The sequence below is a fragment of the Neofelis nebulosa genome, chromosome 8 (assembly GCF_028018385.1).
Source record: "Neofelis nebulosa isolate mNeoNeb1 chromosome 8, mNeoNeb1.pri, whole genome shotgun sequence".
Classification (NCBI taxonomy): domain Eukaryota; kingdom Metazoa; phylum Chordata; class Mammalia; order Carnivora; family Felidae; genus Neofelis; species Neofelis nebulosa.
The window spans coordinates 45,968,463-45,987,064 of record NC_080789.1 but is presented as its reverse complement, the minus strand read 5'-3'; the positions used below and the strand labels follow the sequence as shown (position 1 = coordinate 45,987,064).

At 36.0% G+C, this 18,602-nt stretch overlaps 1 protein-coding gene across 4 annotated transcripts in view; it reads left to right on the top strand.

Moving 5' to 3' along the window:
* Positions 1–7,089, top strand: part of TBC1D15 (TBC1 domain family member 15) — a 76,553-nt gene extending 69,464 nt beyond the window's left edge. For all 4 annotated transcript variants that reach the window (XM_058742024.1, XM_058742027.1, XM_058742025.1 and 1 more), the window contains 4 exons: positions 160–257; positions 4,036–4,152; positions 4,663–4,749; positions 5,751–7,089. In XM_058742024.1, coding sequence (XP_058598007.1) covers positions 160–257; positions 4,036–4,152; positions 4,663–4,749; positions 5,751–5,972 — 524 coding nt within the window. In that variant the 3' untranslated portion in view covers positions 5,973–7,089. The remainder of the gene's footprint in view (positions 1–159; positions 258–4,035; positions 4,153–4,662; positions 4,750–5,750) is intronic.
* Positions 7,090–18,602: the final 11,513 nt, after the last annotated feature.

Genomic DNA, 18,602 nt, shown 5'->3' with positions numbered 1-18,602 from the left:
TTGAATAATTGTTTCTTTGAATTAGTAAAGGCAATTAAATTTATAGGACTTCTAATAGCTTAAGCTGTGTAGAAGAATTTGAGTTTGAAATAGGTCACTGTATTCTGAGATAATTAACATAAGAGTAAGCCATATATATGTTTTTTTTCTTCTGTATAGAATCTCAGGACTCTGGATACCTTTATTTTTGCTTCAGATGGCTTTTAATCAGATTTAAAAGGGAATTTAGTTTTCTAGATATTCTTCGATTATGGGAGGTAAGTTCTGAAATTATTTTACAAATGTAATATTTATTATGGAAAATACTTTATTGTTCTATAGAGTATAAATGAATTATAATAGTCTAACTGAAATTTCTAAAGCAAGTATGTAATAAGTATAGTATAAATATGGTTTTTGTGGTCTCTCCTTAAAATTTTATGATCTTAAATTGAATATCTGGTCTTTGGAGCATTTTTCTATAAATCACAATCCTCATGAAGTTTCTGGGCCACTAGGTTTCCCAGAACAAGGTCTCTAGACCATTTATATTTGTGTTCTTTCCTTGGGAGGCTTGACTTTATGTGAGACTCTGATGCATTCTGGTATAGGTTTGTATAGAGTTCAAGGAAGTTTTGACAGGCCAGTCTGTTGAGATAGCACTTTGTAGTGTGAAGTATTGGGAGGGAGCTGACTTGTGTTTGGCTTTTTAAAAGAAATTTAAGTTAGAGAAAAATATTAATAATGTAATAAACATCTCATGAATCTATGACCATTTAATTTTTTTTTATTTCATTTATTTGAAAAATTTTTTTTATTATGAAATTTATTGTCAAATTGGTTTCCATACAACACCCAGTGCTCATCCCAGGTGCCCTCAATACCCATCACCCACCCACCCATCCCTCCCACCCCCCATGAACCCTCAGTTTGTTCTTAGTTTTTAGGAGTCTCTTATGTTTTGGCTCCCTCCCTCTCTAACCAGTTTTTTTTTCTTCCCCTCCCCCATGGTCTTGTGTTAAGTTTCTCAGGATCCACATAGGAGTGAAAACATATGGAATCTGTCCTTCTCTGTATGACTTATTTCACTTAGCATAACACTCTCCAGTTCCATCCATGTTGCTACAAAAGGCCATATTTCATTCTTTCTCATTGCTCAACGTCGCTCCTCATCAGGGAAATGCAAATCAAAACCACACTCAGATAATCACCTCACACCAGTCAGAGTGGCTAAAATGAACAAAACAGGAGACTATAGATGCTGGAGAGGATGTGGAGAAACGGGAACCCTCTTGCACTGATGGTGGGAATGCAAATTGGTGCAGCCGCTCTGGAAAACAGTGTGGAGGTTCCTCAAAAAATTAAAAATAGACCTACCCTATGACCCAGTAGTAGCACTGCTAGGAATTTACCCAGGGGATACAGGAGTACTGATACATAGGGGCACTTGTATCCCAATGTTTATAGCAGCACTCTCAACAATAGCTAAATTATGGAAAGAGCCTAAATGTCCATCAACTGATGAATGGTTAACGACCATTTAATTCCTACCTGATAGATATTTTGCTTGTTTGCACAACAGCATTGCAATGACATCATATTTAACACTAAGGCAAGTATCTTAATATTCAAATTTTCATGGATACCTCTGAATATGTCCTTAGAATAAATTTCAAGACATCTCTGAATCAAAGAGTAGTCAGTTTTTAAGGCTGTTGATAGATTTTGCCAAATTGCCCTCAAGAACAGGTGAGAGGTCTTTATTTTTTAGAATGTGCACAGCAAAGATAGGAAAGAAAGGTCACATTTAATCACTGACAGTCAGTGTTAATGGACTGACTGTTAATGGATCAGTGTTAATGGATCAGTGTGCTTTTAGAATAGAATATTGGTGTAATGACTAATTGCTACCTTATCTTCATAAAGATTAGGGATTACAGAAACTCTCCTAAGGAAGGAATGGGGGAAATAATTCATTTGGATAATAAATAGACTTCTGTATAGTGGAACTCCTGTGCCCTCTGAGTTTTTACAGCTGGAGACTGGTTCCTGTACTGTCAGCTACCATTAGAGAAGGTGATGTGCTGACAAAGGATCATTGCTTTGTGTAGGATAACTTCCTTTCTTTGAAATTAGAAGTAAAACTCACCTGTTCTTTACCTGGAATCATACTTAATTTAATGAAAATTTATTTTTTGAGGGTTGTCATGAAATTTAATCTTAATGGTTTGATAGTTAAGCAAAAAAACACAGTAATCATCACATCCTAATTTTCCAGTAAATACATTGTACTTTTCAAAAATGTATTTATTGTTTGTTTCTTTGTGTGGTTTTTTGGTTTGTTTTGGGGGGTTTATGATACTTTTACATTTTATTTGAGGGGCGCCTGGGTGGCTCATTTGGTTAAGTGTCCGACTTCGGCTCAGGTCATGATCTTGTGGTTTGTGTGTTTGAGCCCGTGTTGGGTTCTGTGCTGACAGCTTGCTCAGAGCCTGGAGCCTGTTCCAGATTTTGTGTCTCTTTCTCTCTGCTCCTCCCCTGCTCACACTATGTCTCTGTCTCTCTCAAAAATAATATTAAAAATTTTTTTTTTTAATTTTATTTGGGAAGTTGTGTGCGAGCAGGGGAGAGGGACGGATGGGGAGACCGAGAGAGAATCTCAGGCAGGCTCCACACTCAGCCTGGAGCCCAATGTGGGGCTTGATCCCACAACCCTGGGATCATGACCTGAGCCAAAATCAAGAGTTAGACACTCAACCGACTGAGCCACCCAGGCACCCCTCTTTATTTTTAAATTGGAGTATAGTTGACATAAAGTATTATATTAGTTTAGTGTACAACATAGCGATTCAGCATTTACATACATCACAAAATGCTCTCCATGATAAATATAGTTACCATCTGTCACCATACAAATTTATGACAGTACTATTGACTATATATATATGTGTATATACATACACATATATGCACATATATATATGTATATGTGTGTGTATATATGTATATATACACACACACATATATATACCCTATTGTACTGGAATTTTGTACCTCTTAATCCCCTTCCCCTGTTTTGCGCATCCACCCATCCCCTTTCTCCCTTTGACAACTACCAGTTTGTTTTCTGTATGGAATTATATTTTAAAGTTTATCGATTTGATTAAATAAATGTCTCAACTTCTTTTTTAAAAGATGAATTGAGAATATTATTACTATATAGCTAGAATAATCCTCAATCTGTTTACCAAATAAATTGAACTTTTAATGAAAACTTTGAGGTTAATTGCACTGTAATTAAACTTTCAAAAATTGGATTCACTCTGAAAATTATTCAACTTGAAAAGAAGTAAAACATTTCAGGTATTCTTTATGTGTGTCTTTTAATTTTTCCAGGTAAGATATTATTATGTAGGTTAACAGGAGGAAATTAAGGCCTTAAATTTGAGGTCATTATCTCTGTTTAGTACATGCAGCTATTGACCAAATGTTTTATACATTTGGGTATAAATTTTGGGTAGTTGATTCAGTTTTTGTCACAGTCATGGATATTCTGTGTTATGTAATATAATGTAGAGCTGTCTCTGGGTGGTTTTGATTCCATGCACTATTTAGCTGAATTTTACCATCTAGGATATAGCCCCCCTACCCCCCCCCCCCAACTTTGAGACTGAAGATGATTTAAAAGTGAGAAACTGAAGGCACAGAGAAATACTGAAAATGCCTCTAACCCTTATACCTTACTTATGATACAGCTTCTTAATTAATAACATTTATCATTTAGGTCAGGCTCGGTGATTTGCTAATTGTAGTTACTTAAAGTGCCACCATTTGGAATTCATCATATTCACATAGTGTTAAACTTGATGTTAGTTATTATGGATATAAGCTAAGATTTCACTTCCCTACTCCTCACTTCCTAACTAGAAAAACGGTGGCCTACCCCATCTAGGCACCTTCTACTTTGCATAGAAGTCATTTAGAGTTCAGCGTTGTTTCTGGGAGGGAAATATCTTAGAATTGAAATAGTTTACTAAATAGTTCTATTTTTTATAGGTAATGTGGACCGAACTGCCATGTAAAAATTTCCATCTTCTTCTCTGTTGTGCTATTCTGGAATCAGAAAAGCAGCAAATAATGGAAAAGCATTATGGCTTTAATGAGATACTTAAGGTAGTTATTCCTTTAATTTAGATTTTAATATTTTGGCTCTTTCTTCTGTTTGGTGGTACTGATACACAAAACATTTCCTTGGAGCTTTATTGAATCCCTTGAGTTAAAACTTATATCAATAACAGTACTAGGACTGACTCTCTGAGAATGACAGTTTGTTGAATACATATTGGGCAGTTATTTTTACCTGGCTAATTTGGAAGAAAAATAAATTTAACAAATGCTTTTTTATGTAGTTTAGTTTTTTAAAAAAATAATTGTCTTTTGCTTAGAACTTTGAGATGGTAGACTTGGGACAACTGTTGGATTTAATGTTCCATAAGCTTATTAGCTATTCTTTAACTTTAAAACTGAAAGATATATTGAATCTCTTGAATATTTGTAGTATGTGAATATTTTTATTTTACAGATTTTATGTGTAGTGAAATATAACTGGTAATAAATTGTTTATATAGTAGAATATATTAGTGCTTTTAGTTTCAATTATTTTATTTTATGGATTCATTTTAGCATATCAATGAATTGTCCATGAAAATTGATGTGGAAGATGTACTATGCAAGGCAGAAGCAATTTCTCTACAGATGGTAAAATGCAAGGTATACAGTGTTTTAAATAATTGTAAGATTTTTTTGTTTGTATGTTTTTGGTGGTCAAGAACAAATTTTTCTTTATAGATGTAAGATAAAGGCAGTTTTAGCAGGTTGAAGGCAGACACCAAGCATTGGCTAGCATTTTGTTTACCATTATGGGGTTACAGCACTTAATTGAAAACAGTTGATTAATTACGCTAGATAAGAAACATCGTACAGAAAAATGGCAAAAATAATGAAAACATTTCTGCAACAACTAAAGGGGGCTGTAGAATTGAAGTATTGATGTGTTATCCAGTAGAATTAGTGAATACAGACTAGGACCTCATATTAAATGTGGTATCCCCAAATAAAGACAGATGCTAATCAGAAATAATTAAATTAAATGAGTGGTATTTAGTCTATATCCTTACATTTGTATCAGTGAAGCTCTCAGATATTTCTGAAAACAAGGCAAATTTGATATGATCTGACTTTGAACTAAATCATTCTATTCTGATGTGTTTTGGCTTTCGTATTTTTATGAGAGTTCCTGTTTGGTCTTTGTGTCATTTGTTCACGGTTCCAAATACTTATGGTTCACTTCTACCAGCATTTATTTGATAGCTGTTCTGTTCAAAGTATGTGAGTGAGACACTTCTTTCTTTAAGGAACCTTGGGTATTAAGGGAGAAAGATAGTGTAAATAAGATTTCAGTTGATATCTAAGATACTATAGTAACAAGGAGAATGAAATAAATTCAAAATATTAGAAAACTTACATTTGTGGGAGTGGTAGGATGGGGTGGAGAGTGACTAATTCAGAATAGAACATCAGGGAACCACTTAAGAAAAAACTGGTTAGAATTTCATCTGAAGAAGGAAGCTGTGAGAAGATACGTAACAATTACACTGTTAGAATAATTATTCACATTCTGGAATCAGTGTAGTCTTAAGTCCAAATGTTATTTTGTGATTACTTTTCCTCTACAGTGAATGATGGTTTTGTGTTTGATTTTGCATATTTAGGAATTGCCACAAGCAGTTTGTGAGATCTTGGGGCTTCAGGACAGTGAAGTTGCAACACCAGATTCAGACACCGGTGAAGATGAGAGCGTTGCCATGACTAGTTGTCCTGCATCTACATTTCAGAGTGATGCCTTGCCCGTACTTGCTACCAGTGGAGCCAGAGATGACAACACAACACAGATATCAGTGTCCCCAAATGTTAGCAGATTAACACCTGCATGATCATTCTTCTTGCTTAATTTTTGAAGAGACACTTGGTTGCGACCTTTTTCAAGTACTTGAAAGGAGGAAATTTAAAATCTTGGTGTTGATCATGCTTTAAGGTTTATGGAAAGAAAGTGTACTGATGTTCTTGCATTAAAGCTTTACAAAGATTTAAACTAATTATTTTTGTAGTTACTTCTACCAAATAGCCTTTCCTTTTCAATAACATTCCTTAGTATTTTTATAGCCAAGTACATTTTATTTTCTTGCTGATGAACTGGAATTGGATAAATATTACAAGTGGATGAGTTGGAAATTATGCACTTTGAAAAACATTCACTTTGTTTACTCTAAGTTTAGTGGGTTTTGGAATTGATTAAATTAAATCTTAGGCTTCTCTATAGCGTTCTAAGCTGAGAAGTAGATTGTGTTACACAAGTGATGAAATAAAAGAATTTGTTTTTCTCTATTGTTTACAACAGTACTCAGCTTAAATATTTATGCTGGTTGAATGTGATTTAAATTGGATATTTTCATCAATGCAATTTAATGTGTAGATAAAAAGAGCTATTTCAACCATAATAAGTGGATTGGCAGTATATTTTTTACATTGAACTTTTCTTCACTTGTATATAAAGACTATATAATAAGTACTTATTTATGAGTATAAGAAAGGATAGGCATATTTTCTTTAACTGAATAAACTTGACTATTGATTTATATAACCTGATTTGACAAAAGTAATACATAGCTTCAGTATGATAACTTTTTCAGAACTATTTTCTTAACCAAACATTTATTTCATGAGACTACATTCAACCCTGTACCTTGTGTAATTTTAAAATTAATTGCTTGTAACCTCACTTTACTAATGTGTTTATTATCTTTCCTAATAATGCATTAACTGATTAATCAGGTCTTTAAATTTTTATAAAATGCTCTTTGCAGAAAGCTTATGTCAAAAATTTCAATATACTATCACGAGTCTCAAAAAATACTTTTTTGTATATGAACGAAGCTGTTGTTTTTACCATGCAGTGTTGCATGATTTTAAGTTATGTGGAATTAACATAACTGATTCCGTTTTAATTGTAATTTGTTAACTCCTGTACATATCATTAAATAAATTTGAAGTAGTGTTTTCAGTTAAATTACACTTAGAAGCAGTCTGCTAGTTCTTCACTGGAAGAATAAAAAAATCCAAGCTGGTCCCCAGGACATTTCCTATTTTTATGTTATTGAAACAATCTTTGGAATAAGTTATGGACGTGAGAAAGAAACATGACCCCTTTTATAACTGAAAATGAATTTTCATCAGCATGGACTTGGGCATAGTGCTGTCTTGGAGGATATAGTTGTCTGACTTGGGAAAGCAACTTCCTGCAATTGATGTTAATAATGTAAAATAAAAGTTATGCAGTTCTGAAATGGTCCAGTAGATAGATTTCCACCCCCCCCCCCAAAAAAAAAACCCTAGGGAACCAAATGAACTTTTTTCCTACTTGAGTATTAACTGACAATCATGACAGGAGAATCATTAGATTTTAGTTTTTAATATCATATGTGTGTTATCTTTCATCAGTTAATAATGAGTAAGTCTATTTAGACAAAAAAAAAAAAAAAGTAAACTGATTAGAAACTCGGCCTCTTCAGCCTTTCATTTCCTGCTGTTCAGGAAATTGCTTAGAACATCTTGATGTCCTTCTTGTTCTTCCTGGATAGGGGTTTTGAGAGGTTTTTTCCCCCACTATGTAATGCAATATCTACTTCGGAGTTAAAAAAAAAAATCTTAGCACATTTAGTAAGTTGAACTTCTGTCAAGTTTTATTATAAAACTACTTGTTAAAACATTTTTACTAAACAGTCTGAATTTCTGTATAGCTCATTTTTAAATAATAATACAGCATAGTGTTAGATAAAGTCTTAACGAGAGCCATAAAACCCACTTAGGAAATGCTATATAAACTTGAGCTATTGAGGTTGTGAAAATAGTTCAGGTAAATTGGTTAGATTGACTTCTTAAAGATTTATTTCAGTTTTCATAAGATGTTCCTTTTGTACCCTGATAATATGTAAAATATTAATACATATTATCTGGTATTTAAAGTTGTTAAAATTTAAGTAATTTCTGATTTAACTATAAAAAGTATTTTCAATTCTGATATGAGAGTCTGTGGGAGGCCTTTTTGAATTTAAGAACATCTCTATTTTGATTGTCTCATGTGTCTAAGTAGGATTCTTCATCTCTTCGTATGCTAGGAACTTTAGTCTTGGTGTTGACTAAAAAGCTTGGATAAGGAAAAGCTGAACCTGACATTTCCAAGGGTTTTTATGGATGCCAATGAATTCTTATGGGAATTTCATATATGTCCATTATTAAAGATAATTTGTATAAAGTAACCGAGAATGTTTATTGAAGAACCTAGAACTTTACCTGACTTTTGTGTCACTGTAACCAGGCAACATCCTTCTAGCTTGGATTTCTTTACTTGGGGCTTTCAGAAGATGTATGAATCTTTTACTGTATTTGAAGTCTTGTGTGCATATTTTTGGGGACAAGTCACATAGTTTAGCAAAGTGTCTCTCATTTTCTCCAGGCATCCAGGTGGTTCCTGAGCCTCCCTGAAGTTAGAGAACTGCCATTATATATTTCATAGGTTAACATTTTGACTTACGGTCTAGTAGACAAGTCTGTGAGTTTTAAAATAGTTTCTTGATGATAAGGTGGATTTGCCCTAGTTTGGGCCACCATTTTTAGTAAAAAGTGTGACAGTCATCATGGCTTATTCTATGTAGTTTTCCCCCTCCGTTCTACATTTTGAAGATAAATTTCCAGTGTAACTTTTAAAAACTTTTTTTTTTTTTAATTTGTTTTGAGAGAGAGTGAGAAGTGGAGGGGCAGAGAGAAAGGGAGACAGAATCCCAAGCAGGCTCCATGCGCTCAGCACACAGCCCGATGTGGGCTTCAACTCAGACACCGTGAGATCATGACTTGAGCTGAAATCAAGAGTTAGACACTTAACCAACCAAGCCACCCAGGCATTCCCAGTGTTACTTTATTTCTAAACATGAAACAGGATTAAATTTGAAGTGAATATGAGAGGTTTCCATCAGTATCTAGTGTCATTACCTGATCCTAAACATCTGTACTTTTAATGTGAATACACTGTCATTTGAATGTTGCAATGTATGTGGCCTGCTCTCCTCTTGGGTTCTTATATGAGGATTTTAAGTTGTAGATTTTTGAGTATTGTTCTGATTACAAATCTTTTTCTCACCGTTTTGTTAATAGATTCCTATTTTTTAGGTTATCCATCTTGACATAGGGAAAAACATTGTGTTGCCCTTTGATGCAAAGGTGGGGTGGGGTGGGGTAAGGCAATTTGGACTGGACATACTTCTGTAACTCTTTTTAGATATCCAAAGCACTTTTATTTTAGCCTGTGGGAAATTATACTGTTTACAAATTCACTGTAAAGAAAAGCTGATTATAACCAGAGTCTCTTTTTCTAATAACTGTCAGGAATCAGAAATACCATATTTGCTTAAAGTTATAATTGGAATGTTAGAATAACAGGGAGTCAGCTATTTAATATGCTTCTCAAATATCTATATGGTATATTGCTTCTCATATATCTATGTGCAAAAGAAGATAGAGTGAAAAGAACATTCCGATAGGCTTAGCTGTGATCAATGAGCAGTCCCATTTCTGATTCAGCTTTTTTAATTAAGAAGACTTATTAACCTCAGAGATGGGCTTTTGCTGGGACTGTCAATAAATAGATGTTTCCAACACCACACCAGTCTGGGGGCACCAAACCCAATGGGTTAGCAGACTGCTTTAAAAACACAAATAGGGCTGTTTCTAGATTGGTTTAGATACTGTATGGCCTGGTTGTACGAGGGACTAGAATCTCTTCATGGGTGTCACAGGCTCACTTTGTAAACCAAATTGCTCTCCAGTGGAGAAGCATCAAGGTACTTCTGAGTGCTCAGCAATTACACTGCATGCTGCTGTCACTGTTGGGCACAACTATGCAGGATACACCCAAAGGAAATTTAGGGCACTTGCTTTTTGTTAGCTGAGTCAAGTGTTAAGTGAGCCAAATGGAGTATTTGCTGACTAAGAAGTCATTAGCAGTTAACAGCATCTAACCCAAATAGGCAATGTGAAGACCAAATTGTTAAGTTTTCTGAGTGAAATTGTTTAAGTACTTTTACTTTTTGTACTCTTAATAGACATGCTATTATAAACACATAGGTGTTCCTATATCCTCTTCCTCCCAAAAAGACAAAATTCAAGATACATTCCTTTGCACATATTAGGTTGTAAAGAAGTTAAGTCTAAAAACTGAATTTTGTTAAATTGCCCAATTTAAATTCAACTTCTGAGTAACTTTGGGACAAATACTTTGTTTTGGTTTACAGAGCTTTTAAGGAGTCTAGAAAAGGCTAATGGACTTCCCAAAGAAGGGGAAGCCCAGTCTTATGGTTCTCACTAGCTTCTTTCACATCCTGTTACTTAACAGGATGTTAACTTACTAATTTGGTTTTCCAAATTAGCCTTTATGCTTTCTGTTTAGTATGTATGACTCATGCCAAAGTTTTACTGATTGGTGAGGATAGAAGGGAACAGAATCTCTTTCCTTGACATTTCATACCTAAGAAGGGTGACAAGCCCTAGTTTCATAAACTGAAACTTACAGAATGGGTGGGTTAGCCTTGGCCTAGGCACATCTTTTCTTAATTATGAGCTGATGGCCAGCAGATTGAATTCGGGTGACAGGATCTTGGGGCCATTACAGCCTCAACAGGATCCTTTTCCTAATCTATTCCCTTGGTCCTAACTTACAGTGGACTCATTCCAGACATGAGAGAGAACTCATTCCTTCTCTTCCTCCCCTCCTCCTCCTCCTCCTCCTCCTCCTCCTCCTCCTCCTCCTCCTCCTCCTCCTTCTTCTTCTTCTTCTTCTTCTTCTTCTTCTTCTTTCTTCTTTCTTCTTTCTTCTTTCTTCTTTCTTCTTTCTTCTTTCTTCTTCATTACAGCCTCAACAGGATCCTTTTCCTAATCTATTCCCTTGGTCCTAACTTACAGTGGACTCATTCCAGACATGAGAGAGAACTCATTCCTTCTCCTCCTCCTCCTCCTTCTTCTTCCTTCTTCTTCTTTCTTCTTTCTTCTTCTTTCTTCTTCATTACAGCCTCAACAGGATCCTTTTCCTAATCTATTCCCTTGCATGAGCAGGGGAGGGGCAAAGAGAGAGGGAGAGAGAATTCCAAGCAGGACACGCACTGTCAGCATAAAGCCTGATGCAGGGTTTGAACCCATGTGTGTGTACACACACACACAGTACATTTTCTTTACCCATATACATATATACACACCACATCTTTACCCATTCATCAGTGGATGGACACTTGGGCTGCTTCCATAGCTTGGCTATTGTAAATAATGGTGCAATAAATGTAGGGGTGCATGTGTCCCTTCGAATTAGTGTTTTGTATTTTTGGGGTAAATACCAAGTAATACGATTACCATATTGTAGGGGGAAAAGGAGATTCGTTGCCACAGAAATTACTGCTTCTTTTGGCCACTCTCTAAACTTGATTTTGCAATGCTTTTCACATAACCAGGTTGCTGACATTTCCATATCCCTTTTCAATTCTGTATTTCAGAAATAGACATAAAAAGGTAAGTTTAGAAGAATGGGAGTTTTTTCTATGAAGACTCAATAATTGTAAGCATTTCTTTTTTATTTTTGAGAGACAGAGCGTGAGTGGGGGAGGGTCAGAGAGATTGGAGACAGGATCCCAAGCAGGCTCTGTGCCATAAGCACAGAGCCCTATGCGGGGCTGGAACTCATGAACTGTGAGATCATGACCTGAGCTGAAACCAACAGTTAGATGCTTAACTGGCTGAACACCCAGGCACCCCAATTGTAAGCATTTCTTAACCATTTTGAGTTGGTTTTTGTGTATTGTGTAAGATCATGGTCCAGTTTCATTCTTTTGCATGTGGCTGAGCATATCATGGGATAGTTTCACAGTAGAGTGAATCCATGAAAGGCATGGCCTTGGTCTAGGGGGATCCCTCTTATTTTAATCTCTTTTCTAAGATTCCCAAGTTTGTCTGAAGGGCTCTCGCCTTGTCTGACAGCATCACTATGGATTTTAAATATATTACATGCTATTCTTTGTTAAACTTTGTCTTTAAAAACAATTTTTTTAAGTGTTTTATTTATTTTTGAGAGAGAGAGGGCAAACAGGAAAGGAACAGAGAGAAAGACACAGAATCCAAAGGAGGCTCCAGGCTCTTGAGCTGTCATCACAGAGGCTGATGAGGAGCTCAAACTCACGAACTGTGAAATCATGACCTGAGCCAAAGTCGGACGCTTAACTGACTGAGCCACCCAGGCACCCCTAAACTTGCTTTTAAAATCCTTAGGTAGCGTTGCATACCTTATTTTTCTTGTTATTTATCACTGATTTCAAAGTGTCTTGGTCATAATTTAGAGTTACATACCCATGTAAACACAAAGAATATGAATGGGGTACTTCTGGACAAATAGTGCAACTTGCTTGAGGCATTTGTTTCCTCAAGTAGTTCAAGGTGGCTTGGGGTAGGATGTGGATGCTTTCATCATCTTAAGCTTTATAAGGTTCGTTATGTGGACATAGGGTTTATCCCATAAGTTCTGGGAGTCAGATGTCAGGGGAAAAATTCAGTCAAACTGATGGAATTGTTCATAGTAGAAAATGTTCACTGAACTTAAGAATATGGAACAGAAAAGTGAAACTGGAGCCAGACAGTCATGGATTTGAGATCTGGTTCAGTTGCCTTGTTTTGTGACCATAACTGTTTTCTCTGAGCCTTCTGTTTCTCATCTGGAGGTGAAAAATAATACCCCAGTTGTGAGGAGTAAATGGAAAACATACAAAACGTTTAATGTGGTGCCTGGCATGATTAAGCATTGATAAATGCTATCATTGTTACTTGATGGCAACCAAATATCACACAGGCCATCTTTTTTTTTAAATTTTTTTTTCCAACGTTTTTTATTTTATTTTTGGGACAGAGAGAGACAGAGCATGAATGGGGGAGGGGCAGAGAGAGAGGGAGACACAGAATCGGAAACAGGCTCCAGGCTCCGAGCCATCAGCCCAGAGCCCGACGCGGGGCTCGAACTCACGGACCGCAGATCGTGACCTGGCTGAAGTCGGAAGCTTAACCGACTGCGCCACCCAGGCGCCCCAGGCCATCTTTTTTTATCTTAAAGCTCTGTGGTTTTTTTTTTTTTTTTCCCCTCAAAACATAGTATCCTACAGGAACAGCCTTGGGACACCATATGGTTTGTTTCCTGTTGACTGAGGTCATGTTGAGTTTAAGTCTTGAACCATGTATTCTGGTTTCATCTGAAACACTGACTACTGACTCCAAAGTAAAGCACTATCTCCCTTGTGCTTCACTTTTATCCTCTTCAAATTTTGCTTAAATGTGCTGGTCTTTTATCAGTCTCCTTTTATGAAAGTTGTTATAAAAACATGATAGGGAACACCAGCATATTTCTCATATTTTGCTTATTAATGAGGTCTGATCATTCTCAAGCCAACCCCTCTTGGTCAATATAGCAAATACAGTAATCATAAAAATTAAAAACAATCATAAGACCTATCTATCTGCAGTAAGCCTTTTTAGTAGTATGGGAAATTATGGTGTTTATTTGACAGTGAACATTTTATCAGGGAACAAATAGATGCCTAAGGTGGTGGGTTGCTGTTTTAAGTTATTTTTCAACCATAGGTAGGTTCAGTCAGACAGCAAATTGTCCTTTGTGATTTAATTTTAGATTATGTTGTTTAGATATCTGGTCGGTTGAGACAAACTTCTTGCAGAGTTTAGAGCTTTATCTTTGTTAATATTTCTCCCCTCAAAATAATATTTTCTGTAGTATTTAGGGGTACCCGAAAGGAATAAATATGTGTCCATTGTGTTATAAATACCTTCACCTGTTCTAATATGGGTTGAGGTGGTGGAGGCCACTTGTGTGGTGTTGTGTGGAAATGTGAGCATAGTCATATTGACTATCATGATTCAAATCAATTTTGATGAAGACTCAAAAGTTAAACTGACATTTTTCTAAGGTTTTAGTTGAACCTATGACTTTTTTTCATCCCGCCGCCTTATTTGTTTGGATCCTTTTGTAGATATTTAAAGTACCAGATAAACAGCTACTTCATTAACTATGTACATGATGTTGGTTTGTGAATACCTTGAAAATGGTGTTATGGAGGGGCCTGCTTGAGCTTCCCAAAACGTAGTCATGGCAGGCTTATATCATTTCCTTTAATTGATAAATTACTACTGCAACAAGGAAATACTTCATACATGGTATACATTTATTTTGGCATGGTATTCATATGGTGAAGTTGGAGGAACTAGGAGTGGGGTCGTGATGGTGAACAATTCCTGCCATGGAGCCTGAAGTTCACCCTGTAAGATGTAGGAGTCAGATGTCAATGGGAAGAAAAGCCAAGCAAACTAATTAGGTTGGTTTTGTGTTATCAAGTTGAGCCTTTTCTTTTGCTTCATTCAACATGAGTTTAAGCACAGAAGGCATGTATCAAATTTGCTTGTGACATAAACTTGAATGGCTGAAATAGTGGCTTAAAACCCGAACAATAAATTATTTAAGGACAAGATCAGACTTTTGTTGATTCCCAATTTCAAAATAATCATTATTGATTCTCTTTAAATTATTTCCATACTCTCACATTTCATATCTATTCTTTAATACCTTCATACCTGCTTTCTCCATTGCCTTGGGAGTAGCCAGGAGAATTCTTTCTTACTTTTAGTTAATTTCTTTTTATCATTTCCCCCAACACATATCTCTGCATCTCTAAAGCTTAGCTTTCTCTTGATGTCAAGAGTGATTGGAGTGAGTGGTAAGGGAAAAATAGGAAGTCCTCAGGGTCTCTCATCTTTTGCCTATAAAATGGAAGTATGTGTGTGTGGTGGGGAAAGTTGATAGAGTGGGAAGATTGGTCTGTTCCAATTGTGAACCATGTATATTCCTTGGTTTCCTTAGTCTATTTATATCACCTTTTTCTATATCTTTGTCCTGATTGTCAAAAGCCTCCCAGGCTGGAGGTCCTTCCATTTTCCAGCTGATTAAAGGATGGCCTATATTATTTCTTTCTTGTTTTCACAAATGCCTCAATAGGTATCACAAATACCTTTGTTCAGGACTCACTGATGTCCTTAAAATAAAACTTCCCTAATTTTGTAGACCCTGTCTTATTTCTTAACTTTTTACTCACATGGCCATTAATGATTACATGGCCCTCTTCATTTGTAATATTTTGTATTTGGATGTCTTCTCCAAAGGTTATAAACCAGTGCCAAATTTCTATCACTCTGGTTTCAGAATCAATGAGGGATAGGGATATATCTAACACTTTGAGCATCTAATATCTATCAGTCACTGTGATAAACACTATAAACACATTCCATTTAATTGACATAACAGGTCTATAAAATGTAGATATTAATCACCTTATATGACAGAAATGGAGGTTGAGAAACATGAAGTAACAGGTCCTCAAATATGTCTAGGTAAGTGGCCCAGCAAAGATTTAAACTCAGGGTGGTTATCCAAAACTAGTGTTGTATTTTTTTCTAATTTTATTTTTTATTTTTTAAAATTTACATCCAAATTAGTTAGCATTGTATTTTGATGCAGTATAATTTATTTCTAAAATTTTTAATTTTTGTAATTAATGTCACATATGCACATGGTTTCCATACGTTTTGCTGTTATGAGAAACTGTCTTTTTCCTTCTCCCCACTCTCTAATTTCTCTTCCCTGTTGGCAAGATTTTCAGCTTTCAGCTAATTCTTTTGGAATTTACTTCCATATCTCTTGATGCTATAATATGCTTGTGTTGCTACTACTTTAATTTTCAGTTTTAGGCATTGTCCACTGACTCCCCATCTTGGAAGATGTGGATTTACCCCTCTTTCCCCTCCCCTCAGTCCTCCCTATGCATATGCAAAATTCTGTATCTTTCCACCTGCCAATATAGTTGATACCGCAATATGGATTAGATCAAAGCAATTAGCTGAGGCAATTTAGCCCCAACATTCATTTTCCTTTGAGAGCTAATTCCTTTAAAAAAAAAAAAAAAAGATTAATTCTAGTATAGTTAACATACAGTGAGGAGCTAATTCTTATCGAGGCTTTTCACCTACTGATCTTATACATAATTCTCACTAATCCAACCCCACACTCTCTGCCAAATATTTAAATTGGGGCTTGTCAACTGTGGGCTTCACTGTAGGGTGATCTGACTGCTCCATTTTGTTCAGATGCTCTAGGCTTTGCCTAGCTGGAGGATAAATGCCTAGCTGTCAGCCTTCTGAGGTTTGTGAGTCTCAGTATCCAGTTCATTTAATCACTCTCCTTTCAGGATGATACCCCTATTCTCAACTTTGGTGCCTGTCAGTCCAGAGGCCCTCTATTTTACCCTCTCCAGAGAATAAGCTCCATTCATCTACTGGGGGCAAGAAGGGAGGTGTCTTGGCTATGTAGAATAGGGGCAGAAAATATAGGTCTTTATAGTGTCTTTAAAATAAATTAAAGAAAATAAATAGAGTGTCTTTAAGAAAAGATTTAAAATTAAAATAGAATTCTTATGCTGTAAAACTCACTCTCTAAAAACACTTCAGTGTTTTTCAGTATATTCACAAAGTTTTGCAACTATCACCCATATCTAATTTTAGAATATTTTATTATCCTGCAGAGAAACGCTCCACCTGTTAGTAGTGATTCTTACCTACCCCACCCCTCTTTCCAGTCCTTAGCAACCACTAATCTACTTCCTGTGTCTCTCCTTTTCCTCTCTTTTGCCCTCTTCTAGACATTTCATGTAGATGGAATCATAAAATATGTGGTCTTTTGTGACTGGCTTTTTTCACTGAGCATGTTTTCAAAGTTTATTCATGCCATAACACATATCAGTACTTCATTCCTTTACATTGCCATTTATGTATATACCATGTTTTGTCTTTTCATCAGTTGATACTTGAGTCGTTCCCACTTTTGGCTATTTGGGGTAATGTTGCTGTGAACATCCATGTACAGGTTTTTGTGGGGACGTATGTTTTCATTTTTCTTTTTTTTTTTTAATTTTTTTTTTCAACGTTTTTTATTTATTTTTGGGACAGAGAGAGACAGAGCATGAACGGGGGAGGGGCAGAGAGAGAGGGAGACACAGAATCAGAAACAGGCTCCAGGCTCCGAGCCATCAGCCCAGAGCCTGACGCGGGGCTCGAACTCACGGACCGCGAGATCGTGACCTGGCTGAAGTCGGACGCTTAACCGACTGCGCCACCCAGGCGCCCCTGTTTTCATTTTTCTTAGAGGTGTACCTAAGAGTGGGATTACTGAGTCATATGGTAACTTTAGATTTAGCTTTTGGAGGAGCTGTCAAACATTTTTCTGAAGCGACTACACTACTGACATATACCTAGAAGTAAAATCACTGGGTCATATGATAGCTATATGTTTAACATTTTGAGAAACTACCAAACTTTTCCAAAGTGGCTGTACCATATTTCCATCCCACCAACAATGTATGAGGACTTCAAGTTTCCCACTTCCTTCCAACACTTATGTGACTTTTTAATTTCAACCATACTAGTGGTTTGCGAAAATGTGTCTAATTGTGTTTTTTGATTTGCATTTCTCTAACGACTAATGATGTTGGACATTTTTTTCATGTGCTTATTGGCCATATACTCTTTGGGGAAATGTCTATTCAAATCCTTTGCCCATTTAAAAACTTCTTTATTTGTCTTTTCATTGTTGAGTTATAAGAGTTTCTTATATATTTGGGATACTGTCTCCTATGAGATACTTGATTTACAAATATTTTCTCCTAAACTGTGGGTTATCTTTTAATTTTTTCTGTCTTTTATTTTTCTGGATTGTGTTCTTTGAAGAACAAAAGTTTTTCATTTTGACGAAATCTTATTTATCTATTTTTCCTCTGAGTATGTTTTTTGGTATCATATCTGAGAAACAATCACCTAACCCAAGGTTATGAAGATATAGTTTTTTAACATTTGTTAAAAAGATTATTCTTTCCCCATTGAATTGAATTGGCACTTTGGTTGAAAATCAATTGACCATAAATGTAAAGGGTTTATTTCTGGACTCTAAATTCGTTTCCATTTATCTGTAAGTCTATCCTTTTGCAGTGCCACACTGATTTTGTTGCCCCGGCACCAGGTTCTTGAGTCTCAATGTCACAGAAATGAACACTGAACTTGAGAGAAAGAAAGCAGGCAGAGTTTATTAGAGATAGCTTGTATATGAGGGAGTCTACAAAAAAAGGAGTATCACTCCCCGAAGGGGTAACATGTAAGGCTTATAAAGGCACTTTTCCGAAGGGTTAAAGGCTGGGAGTGGGGAAGTGTCCTTCAGTCCCATGGTCATTATCTTGTGGTCATTACTGTTTAGTAGACACAAGACAATCACAGGATACCTCTCCTCGTGGTCAACATTCTTTAGGGCTCCTGGAAAATAGAGATACTTGTGCAAGCAGGCTTTAAATTGTTACTTCTAATTTTGCTCAGACAACCAT